Raw genomic sequence first — 14746 nt, 5'->3', positions numbered from 1 at the left:
ATTGGTCCAAAATCAACTGTACGGAGTCCAAACTTTGAAATCAACTATAAAGAGTCTTTATGTGGACAACACCCCCTGTATAAAGTCCAGCCAATTACGCATCCCCTATCGAGTTCGAAAATAGACATAGGATCTGCTGTAAGCAGTGAATATTAACCAGAAAACGGCCTCTCCCTTTAATCCTATACATCATTCACTTCTCAAGATTAAAAAATATGTATTGAGGCGCCACTGCAGCCACTTCATTACATGAAAAACCCTACAAACACCATCCTCAAATCAAGTGGTCTCTTCGCAGACGCTGCAAATTACAATATCTCAATCATGTAGTGTTGCCAAATTATTGTGCACGCACACATACATGCACACACCCACACAACGCCAAGAAAATACCTAGAAAAAAACCAAGAATCGAAAGAGAATAATGGAGAGCCCAGGATTAATTATTTGTTTTCAAATTATTGTGCGCGCGCGCGCGCGCACACACACACACACACACACACACACACACACACACACACACACACACACACACACACACAAACTTATACAACGCCAAGAAAACACCAAGAAAAGAGTAGAGACACAATACACACGCAACTCCAACAGCCATGCAAACGCCCACCCATTTACATGTAAAGTCAAGATGGGTAACAAATAATTATACGAAACGAATGCATACGGGGACGGGTACACGCACGTTTACATACACGTAGTAGTGTAAGAGAGTAACATAGTGCAGTGGTCAGCATAATACTAGCACATGCTGAGAGTGCAATAGCAAGCTTCACCATTGCTCATGGCCATGCAAATGTTCAGCAGCACTCAGTTCCGCAAGCTTCTGAAGATCAGCACACCTGCAACCAATAGATAGCACAAGGATATGCTTATTACCGTAATGATGCATTGGAGCACACAACTACCAAGTTCTCAACGAATGTGATGCTCAATGAAAGTCAACCCACTCAAAGACCTGTGAACAGGTGACGGTGGGGACAATAATCTATTAGTAATATGAGGAATAAGATCGTTTGTGCACACTCAAGACGCACAGACACACCAACATACATGTAGTGTACACAGTGTTTCACTTCACTGCAACTAAATTCAAATGAGATGATTTGAACAATCTGTACAGCGTTGCTGTCAGCCACGGTCTTCCCCAAGATGGAAATGCAATGATTTGTTGTCACGAGACAGTTTCACTGACACAATGTCATGTTCGTGACATCAAAACGGTTACTTCAGGGAATATGAGTATTAGCTTGAGAAGCTTTTTCTTGTCATTGGCATACAAGCAATCCTCCTAGTCCTACTACTACTACTAGTACACTGGCACTGCGTTTGTGGATCCCATTGTATTTGACATCATACTACAAGAAGAGTGTCGTGGAGTTCACATAATTATCACAGGGATAAAAATACATTTCTCATGAAATAAAATAATAATTGATGATAGCTAGACGATCATAATACGATTGATGCAAAGTCCTTGCAGTCCTCGAGGACTATTACGAAGTCGTTGATTACTTTTAGTGCATTCATTCAAGCAACATCAAACAAACGCGATACGCTCCTTGAAAATGGAAAAAAATTCAAGCATAACGACAGAACAGCAGACCAATCGAAACGAGTAAAAGCTTCCTTACCTCAGTCATCGTCCTGCCATGTAGTTGGACAGCCTTTTGACACGGTGGTACAGGCAGCTCTTGTCCAGTCAAACAGGGGTATCCTTGTGGCGTCGAACGAAAGAGAGTGTCAGTGTATCTGACTCGTCAGATTGCAACTGTGCTGAACTTTTCTCTTTCTCCGCTTTCTGCTTTCATCCCTCGCTCTGATGAAACCGTTCAAACGTCTTACTGGCAGCAATGGCCAGCCAAACAGGGGATCCTTGTGGCGTCGAACGAAAGAGAGCGTCAGTGTACCTGACTCGTCAGATTTGAACTGTGCTGAACTTTTCTCGTTCTGCAATTTCTGCTTTCATCCCGCGCACTGATGAAACGTCTTCAGAGAACCACAAGACGCTTTCCAGATTTGATTTTGAACGTCTCCTTATCCTCCTTGGTTACATCGAGACAGATTACTGTCAGCAACTGCACAGCAGAATTGGCAGCCATGGCTGAAGTGAAGAAAGGAATGCGCTGCCACGAGGCAAGCAAAACTGAAAATGTGTTTGTTCTCTTTCGGGCACAACACACAGGACGGCGTGACTGGGTAAACTGGACTCCTGGACTGTGAATAGGGGACTTGTAGAAAAAGTGTACTCCTTATAGGGGATTGCGCGGCAGGATGAAGCTGATCAAAACTGAGGGGACTCCTGGACTCTGTATAGTGGATTTTGGACCAATGGACTCTATATAGGGTGCTGGACATCATATAGTGCATGGACTCTATACTGAGTCCTACATATATTATAGGGGAAGCAGTGGGTGTCGCCTCAGCAACACATCTCTGTGACGCTAACTTGCCAGAGGGGCTGTTTATGCATATCTGTGATGTCAATGCGGATGTAGTGCTTGTCCTAAAATAAAAAGGCTTTTAGCTGTGTTATGCACAAAGTGTGTGCAGGCAGCAGGATGTCACGTACACCCACGTGTGCAGCATTGACCACTAGCCCTGTTGACGTCTGTCATCCACACTGTAGTATCTTTGTCAGGTGCCAAAACAGAGTACAACTGTATTGGGACTATTCCCTTGACTGGTTCAGTGCCAGTGGTTGGGAGTCTGATGACTGTCATGTATAGCTATGCAGCACTGACATGCCTAGTATTACGGAACAGGTTATATATGGACTATTCACGCATCCTGCTCATGTCCCTATAAGGTCTTGGCACCTACTGACTTCATTCCTTATCTCTGCATAATGCACCTGGTCTGGTGCTCAAGTGTATGTGAACTGGGGGCAGTACAGAATCCTCCTCGCATGATTTCTGGCATGAGCAAGTTGTTTGCACTTACTATGGTGTGATGGGTTTGCCAGTTGCCACCCATCGGCATCCGTGTGTATCACTATAGCCAGGGTCACTGCAAGTCTACAACTGCGGCATCTATTTCGACATGTATAATGGCTGGCAGGTCTTGTACATATGAAAGCTTTTAAAGGGAAGCAAACACATGTCGCGGCACTACGTCCACCCCCTTCACTCTTCCAACTGCAGGCGGCTTTGGGAGCAATGGCATCATAACTGGCAGTAAGATAAGCTAGCTGCTTTAATCAGAATGATCATTGGGCGCGTTTGGTTACACACATTTCGGTCAATTCTGGAATTAGTTGTGGTGGATGCACCGTTCGATTACACAAATTCCGTCATCAATTCCAATTCCGTCAATTCCGAAGAGAGGGCGGAATTGCTAATTTCAGAATTGATGCACTCGGCGTAAACGCCATGCTAGGTTCACGTGTGTACGAGGGTGCACAGGATCCCACGTGATCCCCTTTTACGATTTTTACGTGTAGTCGTTCGTTTACATGGCCGCAATCCGTTCATTCGAGAATTATAAAACCTGAGCCCAAATGTGTCATCGAAAGCGCCCATTCTGAAAAGCAGCATACAATCACCTCATTCATGCATCATGCTGGAGCCAGACGCATACTCCTGCACGCTGGAGGAACACTCACATGTATGGCATGCTGGAAGCAGACACACCTTCATGCATACTGGATGCAGACACAATGTGATGTAGGGCATGCAATACAAGGCTAGGGCATACTTTGTGACGCATGCATCACGGTTGTGTGCTGCCAATGAGATGTACTGACCAACATGCACGGTGGTGCGTGACACGGTGGTGCGTGACACAGTGGTGGTGCGTGACACGGTGGTGCGTGAATGTCTTCATCACAAACACTTATAATGTATTGCTTCATCTCGACTCAAAAATACAATTAATTTAATTAATTTAAAAGGAACTGGACATGTGGACACACTACGCTAGATCAACATTATTCGGGTTTGTCATACGACCAAGTAGTCATGGACTGGCTAGACCCATATTATCCACAGTCGCTTGCAGACATTGGCTCACCAGAAACACATTCACCGATAAGTTTCCGATAAAACAACTTAGAGGAATCTGCTGCGGCACACTTGCAATTTTTCATGGATATATATTTTATAATAACATTCCCCTTACTTGGTTTTCAGTGCAAGTGCCATGACATCAATCAACAATCAAGAAAATACCATTTTCAACAGGTAAAACGAGTACAAATTCAAAATGTCCCGATAGAAACTGTTCAGGGTTGCAATGCGGTCATACTTCTACACCAGATGGGTCCTGCAAATGGTCTTGATGGTGACCTGCCGCCGCATTGTCATAGGTATCGTAAGCATGGGCAGAACGAGAATCAACAGGGTAGCCAACACTCAAATCACCTGACCTCCCATCCCTGGTTGGTGCATGCGTTGACGAAGGCATATAGCCATCCGTGGCTGGCGCATGCGTTGCCGTAGGCATAGGGCCATACACAGTTGAAGGTGTCCTTGTGGTTGGAAGGGGATTTACGCTAGTACCAGTATTCGGTAGCGCAGTGGAGGTCATGTCAGAAGAAGGTGGCACCATACTCCATGGTTGCTGGTGTTGCTGGGCCGCATGCTGCTTTAAGACGAATTTATGGCCTTCGGGCCGGAGCTGAGGCTTGCTGTAGGATGACTCGGCACCCGAAACAGGATCAGATTCACGTGGCTTCTGGATGAAAGACATTTGAAGCTCAGACTCCATACTTCCGGGACCGGCTGCATACAAGTCCGAATCAAGGGAGTCCTCGAGTACCGGATCACGCACATGAGGTTGTGGCTCACCACCTTGTATATTGACACGGATAGCTTCACACAGTTCTGCAACCTTGTCTGGCTCACGCCGTGCACTGGATGCAGAAGCCGTCGAATACCCAGAGCTGCTATGCACGGTTGATGTAGCTGAATGGCCCCCTGCAGACGTAGTTGAACTGTCTTTTAGGTGCATGTTTGCTGTAGGAAGGGCAGACGCATAGGCATCGCCATACTGCTGTCTGCTCGTGTGTACTGCAGCCGCTGGTGAGACACTGTCACTGGAGAGCTGCCGATGATACTGATCTGAAGCTGCCAGCTGCTGCTGCTGCTGATAATGTACTGTGGCAGGCTGCAGGTGGTGGTGATACGGATCTGCGGCATACGTTGTGGGGTTTTCAACACCATGCGCTGATGTGAACTCGCTTGAAAGTTGTCGGACGGCGCCAGGCAAGTGTTCTACAGGGTTTTCCGGCGGCGCTGGATTTGGCAGTGTATGTTCCAAGTTCATAGGATACTGCGGCCTGTTGCTGTTGCTGCTGTTGCCTCTTGCCAGTTCACTGGGATAGCTTGTCCTTGGTTGGTCTAATGCCGCCGAGGAAATAGGCACGTGGTCCGGGTTGTACGTGGCAGTACCATGCGCAAAACCAAGATGCAAGTCATCTTGGCCATTCCTACCGGGACTTTGTGCTAGAATTTGATGAGAAGAATTTGCCACCGAGTACTGAGACTGACTCACAGACTGCCGCTGCCTTGGCTTCGGTCGAGGCGCTGGGGATTGCTGTTGCTGCGGTTGTTGCTGTTGTGTTGGGACAGACGCCATTGTTCTGCCATGCTCACTGGCGAAATCTCCATTACGCTGATGAGCTGGCGGTGGCAAGTGGTCACGCTCTTCACTATACACAGGTGTATGAGCAGACAGAGCAGTGTTGGATGGGTGCACCATGTGATGAACGCTCTCATTAGCTGGATGATGCTGAGCATGCTGGTGCCTTGCCAGAGAGGGATCAGTTCCATGCCATTCAGAGCGTGCATGGGCACTGCCATCAGATGTATCTACAGCAGTCGTAGAAGCGGAGTGTGGGGCAGTGTATTTTGACTGTTGATTCTCATGCTGTCCATACTTCAGGCCACCACTGGAGACATCACCATAGTCATGCTGTCCAACACCACCATAGTCTTGCTGTCCAACACCACCATTGCTACCAGGCACATCACTGTACGGTTCCTCGCTATCAAGTGCTGATGAATGCTCGATAGCCGTGTGTACACCAAGGCCATGATCACCGCCAGACAGCAATCGCTGGAAGTCCCCAGTACGTAGAGTGTCCTCCATGCGCTTGCTCCCACATGGTTCCTGGATCCATACCTGCAGAGCGCTGCGCATGCAGTCTGCCAGATCACCACTCAGTCGGTCACTGATCGTCTTCAGATGGACAAACAGCTGCTCCGCAAGGATGAATTCCAAGAAATGCTTTGCAAGTAGTACACCATTGCGTGCATACTGCCGCTGCAAAATGTACAGATGACCACTGGAGACGAAGCCCATGCTGCGGAAAATTTGCTCATAGTTGGAAATCTTACTGATGTAGTAGACAACTGGGCCAGAATGGAGCTGTACACACATACATAAACACACAAGGCGAAGAAAAAAATAAGCTGCTGGGAACAATACTTCCAAGTTTGAATACTGCAGATGTGTGCAGCCATAGTGTGCTGCAGCTGAACCTCAAGTGGTTGTATTTCAGTACAATCAAATGTCTCTTATCTGGTCCCCTCTGATACGGGCACGTCTCTCTGCCGGGTACTATCAGCTTGAGTTGCTAAGGCAAAAGTGAAAAAGTGTTCCAATTTCAGAAGGGTTTTCAAAGTGTGCACCTGCCAAACAAACTTCTCCTTAGACTGACATGATAATGGGACTGATGAATTGTCCAGGACTTCGGATACATCTGAGATACGGGCAGTGACCAGTCCCAAGGCGTTTGAATAAGAGACGTTTCACTGCATATGTGTCAATGCGTTATCACCAGACTTACGCCAAATTATCACACCCGACCATTTACTAAAAAGCAACATTCGGTGAGCAGTTATGTACAAGCGTACCATATTTTCTAGAGTATAAGCCGCACTGGAGAATCAGCCGCAATCCCATTTTTTGCCACGAAATACAGACATCTACCCTATTTATCACGGTTAATTTGATCATCGGAATATAACCCGCACCCCCTTTTCTTTGGGTGAATTTTGAGAGTTCAAAGTGCGGCTTATACTCCGGAAAATACTGTAATCAATAGTATGGAGGTTTACTATCAGCAAGACATATCTTGTGTTCGACTTGGCACCCCAATGAGTGCCAAACGTGGAGACGGAATTAGGTTTTTGGAGAGGATTAACCTCTAGCAAGACGTCAACAAACAGCACAACATTTAACAGTTAATCATAGCTCACGTGTAAAATCATGACTGCCACGAGTCCTGACATGAATCTGGGATTCATTTTCCGACTGCTCTTAGCAAGAGAAATGGGAATGTTTGATGTCCAGTTTGTGAACTGAAAGTGTATGTAAGTTCGAAGGCGAAATTTGTGATACTCAACCTCCACATTATACACTTTTAAATCAACTTAAAGCCCCCCCCCCCCCCCCACACACACAAAGAAAGTGACCATAACTCGCAAGCCTTTATTCAGAGATCCTTACTAAGAGACACCCTTTAGGATTCCTCTGAAGTATGGTTGTGTTTGTGTGTGGTTCTTTATCAGATGGTTAAGCTCCGTGAGAGAGAAGGTCGATTACTGCATAATTCGGTCATTTTCAATTGTCTTATTGTATTCATGATGTGAAAGAAGGGCTGTGTTCAATGCTGTTAGTGCCGTGAACTGTTTATCGGCCTTCTCCTGCACTTCCCTAGGCTGACTATAGCCTAGGTAGGACATGTTTCCTCTAAGAGAAGATGCTTGGTAACCGCCATCTCTCCTGAGAAATTTTCAGCAAACTTTCCAAAGAGTACGACATTACTTCGTTTGTCAATCTCCACCACCCGTTGTCTCACCTGGCTTCAGAAGATGTTACGAGAGACACAGGCTGATGTCGGGAAGACTACATGAAACCCAGAGTGTGCAGCTTGGAGCCTTTTCTTCTATGGGTGTCTGTCATGGCGGAATTCCGCGATTACATCATATTTGACGCAGATCTGAAACGGGAGGTGGTGTAGTGCGTACAACTGAGCTGCAGTTGTGCAGAAAGAGACCTGCTTGGATCCTGCTTGCACTTACTACATCACTAAAATGATGTAATCACGGAATTTCGCCGTGACAGCAACCCATCACAGCTGTACACTCTGGTTTTTGTGTACTCCTGATGTTGGAGAGTCGCCAGGAAGCATCACATCCATCTTCAGGAAGTGGAAAGAGCAAACGGCATAGTCCTTTGTGGTTGGGGTAAATGCTGAACGTCTCATTTGTCCCAACCAAGATTTCAGCACTTTGTCCGTCACTATTTTCGCTTGTCTGCTGAAGTCTCCGCACTCCAGCTTTCCCCTGTCGGTGTCACGTCCCAGTACACAACCGAGAGGACTACTAATAAACAGTTCGCGGCACTAACAGCATTGAACATAGCACTTCTTTCACTTCGTGAATACAATAAACCAATCGAAAACGACCAAATTATGCAGTGGATCGACCTTCTCTCTCACGGAGCTCAGCAGAACGCATTTTTTTTTTTTCACAAAAAAAAACCCTTTGTGGACGGACTGTACGAGTTTCGATCTAATAAGATCGAAACTTCGTAACTTCGTAACTCCATCGTTTCTTGAGCAAATTCCACAATCGAAGGGTCTACGTGGTAGCGGGAACTCCAAGCTGTCCAATGCAACAATCGCCGAAGAGTTACAATGTCGGACGCCAGAGATATCGCACGCCGTATTCTTACCTCGGCAAATTCAAATTTTTGATCGATCATTTCGCCATTTTGGGGGAAAATCCCTTTTCGTGTGCTCTTTGAGCGACTGAGCACATGATAATGACGTAGCCGGCTGAAGTTTGAATCGTCTCAAACAGATTTGAGGGTTCTGCGATGAAGGAGAGTGGAGTGGCGTTGATGGGACGAATTTGCTTGCATATCAGGCTTGGAGACGACTTTGCTGTGTTACCGCGCCTGATTTGTGGCGGCCGGATAATGGAGATTGGTACCCTGACGTAGCTCTCGCCAAGAGCTTTCCTATGAGCCCTTGATTGTGAAAATCAAGTGAAGGACACCAAAGTTATGACATGGAAAAGTTGAAAATTGTACTGACATTTTGTAATTCTGGTGCATACTGTGCTAGTAATCCGTCCATAAAGGGTTAAATAAATGACTCAACATCGGATTCATGGCAAATAAAGAACAGTCAGGTCTATATTTATACTTTATTTTATAGCCATAAATCCTCAGTCTCAACCTTTTTTATTATCCGTAGTGCGGAGTTGGATTCCTGTTTATTATATAAGTTATTTTTTTAAATAAAACCGTCAGGCGAAATAGCACGTCATAGTACATTTGAGATCAGCGGGAAGAAGATGACGACGTCCACTAATTTAGTATCTGCGCACACGAATCTGCTGTGTGTGTGTGACTCTGTGTGTCAGCTATGATCATCCCCCATGGTTCCATGCCTAGCATGTACGTCTGAACCATCCTGCAAAGTTTGATAGAACGTAGGTTGAGCAATCGCTCCGCGAAACATACTTTTTGAAATTCTCTTCATAGTATATCTTCCACCATTGAAATTTCGAATTTCTTGCTGAGAGCGGTGGCTTGCAACCTCGATATGGCTTGTTCCAGGCATGCTTTAGAGCCATCCCCTGTTGAAGTAGTGGCGGGGATCTGCCCTGCAACTGCTACAACAAAAAATGATTCGATCTGAGAAAGGGTGAGACCGCGAATCTCGGTTGAATATTGAGTATGATTTCAAGCCTTTTCACGACGAAGATGGAGTTCTTTTTGGAGATGGACGTCGCGGCAAAGGACACGGTGTCCGACGTCTGGCGTCTGGTGAAGCCAGCCAGGGCGGCAGCCTAACCGTCGGTAAGCTTGTGTTTGGATCCCGTTCTGCTCGATGTGGTAGATCACAAACAATTTGATATCGCACAAATTGATCTCAGCATCGTGCGTACGGTATTTTGTATTCAGAAAATCCCAAAGTGTGGCCGTCCTATATCACGAGAAACTCCAATCAGGCTCCTATGTCCTCTGCCTTCATGATTGAATGTCCACTTCGTTTGAACAACGAACACAACAGTCGAGGACGGCTTTGCAATGAAAATACAGCTATACTGGAGCTGAAAAAAAGAAGAAAAAACGTGCTCAGGATGAGACTCGAGTACACGCATACTCTCCCAGCAGGTGAAACGCACATTTTTGTGAAAAATGCGTGTCGCCGACTGACCAGTAATTTCGCCTGACGAATATAGTCTTGTCAGGGGCGTCGCACACGGTACGGTCACTACGGTATTTACCGTACCACTATTTGCCCCAACTACCCCGTGAATCAATAAAATGCACAGATTTTGGCTCTAAATTTGCAAAATTTTCTGCTCAGCCACCCCTTCCCCACGAGTAAATTGTACTTCAGATGGCTGACCATACAACACTAAATCACCTTCCGACGCCCCTACTTGTACATTGTACTTTTAACCAATTGTCTGAGCCAAGACTGGGCATGAGATCTAATTATCGTACATCCATTGTACATAGTACTGTACGATATCATGATATCTTATTATCTTACATCCACTGTATGTAGTTCTGTACGATGTTGTTCCATCGAGGTCAGGAGCAGATTCAAAGACAATTTCACCAGCTGTGAAAATCCAGCCTTGACGCTGTCCACATCGGCTGTCCTCATCTCTCGAATTGTCTCCTGTAGTTTGTCGTACAGGCGTAGTTCGCCATTCTCCAGGGCTTTCCTGCCATCATCCTGTCTCAGTGCTAGCCTGACTCGATCCTGCTCTCCCATTAATCTCCTCTCCACGTCTCGAAAGGCGCACATCGAGTCGCTACATAAACGACGAATGTAGTCAGCGGTGTCATGGGGCGAAAACCTATCCTCCTTGTTGCTGCTGCTGGCCATGCTGGAGAGCTGGCGTTACAAAGGCAAGCAGATCAGTCAAGCACAAGTGATTTGGTTCACTGGGGTATGTTTCGATGCAGTTGACAATAAAAATTACATTCTGTCTCTGTTCATGAAGCTAAAACCTGAACTACATACCGATAATCCATAATGTGAAATTCTCAGTTCAGGAAATCTGATGTGAGATCGAGACTGCACTGCATGCATGCTAGCTACGTGGCGCTATATACATGATATACGCTAGCGCTAGTCTTGTAGAAGCCTGATCAGCTGACATAAGACGCTGAATGAGCACGTCATCATGTTCTGTCAGACTGTCAGTGACTCAGTGTCACATCATGTGCAGTATAGTAATGAACCACTGCACAGTCAGTGTAGACCTGTCAGTCAGTATTTTCGTCTAGATGATAACTTACTTTGATATTGGGGTCGTCCACAATTATCGAACTTTTTTCACGAAACGAAATAATTTCGTTATGGGGTGGGAGGGGGTTGACCAATTTCGTTTCAGAAAACATTGATACATGTGCATGCTCATAGGAGCAGTTACACACTTGCAACTTTTGTTGTTTTATGCATGCATATGTCAACAATTGTTACGTTCTGAGGGGGAGGGAGGGAGGGGTTGGGTCTAAACTAAAATAATTCGTTTGGTGAAAAAAGTTCGATATTTGCGGACGGCCCCACAATAATTTCAAATTTGGACTTCACGGAGAATTTTCAAAGTGTTAGGAAATTTGAGGCCACATGCCACGTACTGCTCTTTTCTCTCCGAAGCTCAACACTTGCAAGCCAGATATGAAAGAAAGAAAAAATCATCAGTCACACCACCGGGACTCAAACCAGGGACCTTGCTATTCGCGAGCAATGCTCTAACCAACTGAGCTACAGTATGACTCTTATCCACAGTGATGGTAAATCTATCCTTCTTCGATCAATAGGCCTTGACGGATTATGCTAATATTTTCGTGAAATTATGCTTTTCGCATTGCTGAAAAAATTGCGGAATTATGCTATTTTTATGCTAAAAGTTATCATATTATGCCGCATTATGCTCACATATGCTGCTAATGCATAATGGTTTTGTGCAAAATAAAAGGGGAATTTTTTTGTAGAGGGCGTTGTACTGTAGTAGCAAAAGTTCAACGGAAACAACGCACCGTCCGACATACATTGTACATGTAGCTACGACCATCACTGATTGTAGTGGACTGGACATGTTATCAAGGGAGTCGTAAACCTACAACTTCCTAGTGCATCTACTTGTACTTGTACTTATAGAACATGTACAACTGTATGGAATTTGATGCGAACAGGCGGATTATTACAATTTTATGTGATTCGTATGCAATTTGCCTCGAATTATGCGATTATTCGATTTTGGTAGGAATTATGCGAAAAATTATGCTAGCATAATCCGTCAAGGCCTATCGATCAATCAATATCATTATTCTGGCTTGCATCATACTGGCAACTCACACCAATCAAGAGGGCCCTCGGCCATTCGCTTGATACCACGGGGAGCGCATAAGAGTCATACTGTACTGTAGCTCAGTTGGTGAGAGCATTGCTCGCGAATAGCAAGGTCCCTGGTTCGAGTCCCGGTGGTGTGACTGATGATTTTTTCTTTCTTTCATATCTGGCTTGCAAATGTTGAGTTTCGGAGAGAAAAGAGCAGTACGTGGCATGTGGCCTCAAATTTCCTAAGTACAATAATTACAAAAGTACAATGACAGGTAGCAAACTACTAAAATTTAATTAAATACAATCATGTAGTATCTCTTTGTCTGTCAAATATATAGGATTTTTCCCAATTTTTGGGAAAGGGTAGATCATACCTTACCGTCAAAGTAAAGTTCTTTCTTCGAAAACCTGTTGGAGTCTGTATTCCGTGTTTATCAGAGATGATGCCTGCCAAGTTTCACCAGCAGAAGGGCTTTACTTTTTCTGTAACAGGCCTTCCCGTGCAAAGGTGTCCAGAATTTTCAAAATCCTATATACTGTACATGTATAGGATTTGGCCTCTTCAAAAATTGGTTTTGTTCTTCCCAGTTTCCCCTGCAAATAAAAACCATAGTTGGTAATATCCAAGCCTAGATATAGCCCTTATGGAGCTAACAAAAACATTCTATGCATGCATCTATGTCTAAGGAAGAAGCACCTCCTAGGCTAGTACCAAAAGACTATTCCACTATTAATAATGTGTGTACATACTTGAACACAACTGATTTAGTAAATTCCCCCAAACATGTAGTGTCTTCAGTTCATATTGATCTGCGAGCACTTTACAGCACTACTTCAATGCTAGGATGGTGCTAATAATCATCTATTCCACTCCTAGTCTATTTCTAATATTTTCTACCACTTGTAATTGCAATTTATCAGCAATAATTGCACACAGATACCTTTCCTGGGGGTCTTAGCCAGTGAGTAACCTCTATTCATTCATTTTAAATATAGAGAGAGGCATTGTGGGAAAGATCAAATTGCATCTTCAATAACATTGCTTCCACTTCGACTATTTGCGAGGCTGCAAATGCGTCTTGAAGTCTAATCCTATAATAACTGGTGACAGACAAAGAGATAGTACTTGACCTGACAACTCCTTTTGTAGTCCTGGACACGTGGTCATAACCATGATAACCAAGAAGTAGTATTGCGTTCTCCCTGATGATAACTCTATTATAAATAAAGTAAATGATAATAAAAACTGTCCAGAACAATGGGCATTGTACATGACTGTGTAGACCTACTTTCAATCCGCTGACTTGACTCTGTGCCATCCTGAATGCTGTCAAACATATGCCACATAAATAAGAAAGACACAATGACAATGCCATTGTAATGTACTCCATTATTGTATGGCTTGTACTACTAAATCATCAACATAAAACTTCACAGGGTACCTCACTTCAAACTCTCCAACTACGGTCTCTTCGCTGCATAAGTAACTAGTTCACTTCACTTCCAAAAAATAAAATAAAATAAATAATATTAGATATAAATGGAATGCACCAAATTTTCGGGCATGGCCCATCTTCAGGGTGAAAAACCATTCAACTAAAGCCAACAAAAGCTGAAACGAGTAGATATGCTGTGTGGTGCGGTAGTGCTGGAAATGTTTGTATGTGTGGAGGGTAGCAGCAATGGTGAAAGCTGTCGGGAGAAAGGAAGGGAAAGCACGAGAAGTGTGGTTACCAGCAGCAATGGTGAAGTCAGTGCCTGCTCTAGACATTCAACACAGCCCGGTCAGAGTGTACCTGGCGCATGCAGGCCAGCCGGGTCAAGCCGGGTCAGATCATCCGGCAGAAAAACAACCAAAAAGCCTGCTCAAAACGCAGGAAACAGAAAGGCGAATTTATTACCGGAAATCGGAAATTTTAGAGAACAAGGCGAACTATCAAAGTCCGCAAACGTAAAAGGTAAACGACATTACGTGAAGAATGCAAAGCAGTTCCATTGGATTCTGATTTAACAATTTGAAAAAAAGGAATTCTGTTTTCTAATTATTGCTAGTAGCAGGACGAACGACCAAATCCATCGCCGCTCATCTTCCTTTGGAAATGCGTCTTGCACAAAGCGCATGACATGGATAGACTAGCATGGTCGTAGTCCAGCCAGGGTCGACCTTTCTTCCAAGAGTCTTGGAAAGGTGAGATCTTTTTCTCTTCGCTGCGGGCTCCATCATCCAAATCACCAGTCGGCTGAAAAATTGCAACTGTGTCAAAGTAACGCTTTTGACTGCCTGCCCCATCGACTTTGTATGTCCTGACTTCCTGCTCGCCGCTAACTGGCCAGATCGTGCTCGAACCAGTTGACGTGACCGCAGTTGACCCTAGCCGAGTTTCTGTCGCTTGTAGACTGTAGTGT

General features: G+C 44.9%; 1 protein-coding gene and 1 long non-coding RNA gene across 2 annotated transcripts; both read right to left on the bottom strand.

Moving 5' to 3' along the window:
- Positions 1-279: 279 nt before the first annotated feature.
- Positions 280-2409, bottom strand: LOC135821791 (uncharacterized). The gene is made up of 2 exons (XR_010554393.1): positions 1650-2409; positions 280-857 (listed from the first exon to the last, which is right to left on the bottom strand). It is a non-coding gene; the product is annotated as an uncharacterized LOC135821791 (long non-coding RNA).
- Positions 2410-3857: 1448 nt separating this feature from the next.
- On the bottom strand, positions 3858-13667 carry LOC135821777 (uncharacterized). Its single transcript, XM_065334775.1, has 3 exons — positions 13630-13667; positions 10535-10885; positions 3858-6384 (listed from the first exon to the last, which is right to left on the bottom strand). The coding sequence occupies exons 1-3, from the start codon at positions 13657-13659 to the stop codon at positions 4255-4257; spliced, it is 2511 nt and encodes an 836-aa protein (XP_065190847.1). The 5' UTR covers positions 13660-13667; the 3' UTR covers positions 3858-4254.
- Positions 13668-14746: the final 1079 nt, after the last annotated feature.

This window comes from Sycon ciliatum, chromosome 1 (assembly GCF_964019385.1).
Source record: "Sycon ciliatum chromosome 1, ocSycCili1.1, whole genome shotgun sequence".
NCBI classification, from domain to species: Eukaryota; Metazoa; Porifera; class Calcarea; order Leucosolenida; family Sycettidae; genus Sycon; species Sycon ciliatum.
Note: the sequence above shows the minus strand (reverse complement) of the source record. Positions and strands in the feature narration are given on the sequence as shown.

Coding starts and splice junctions, on each gene's coding strand:
- LOC135821777 (XM_065334775.1), bottom strand. CDS start 13,659: ATGGCACAGAGTCAAGTCAGCGGATTGAAA. Junction 10,886..13,629: donor GTCAAGTCAGCGGATTGAAA/GTAGGTCTACAC, acceptor TTGTAACGCCAG/CTCTCCAGCATGGCCAGCAG. Junction 6,385..10,534: donor CAGAACTACATACAGTGGAT/GTAAGATAATAA, acceptor ATGTGTGTACAG/CTCCATTCTGGCCCAGTTGT.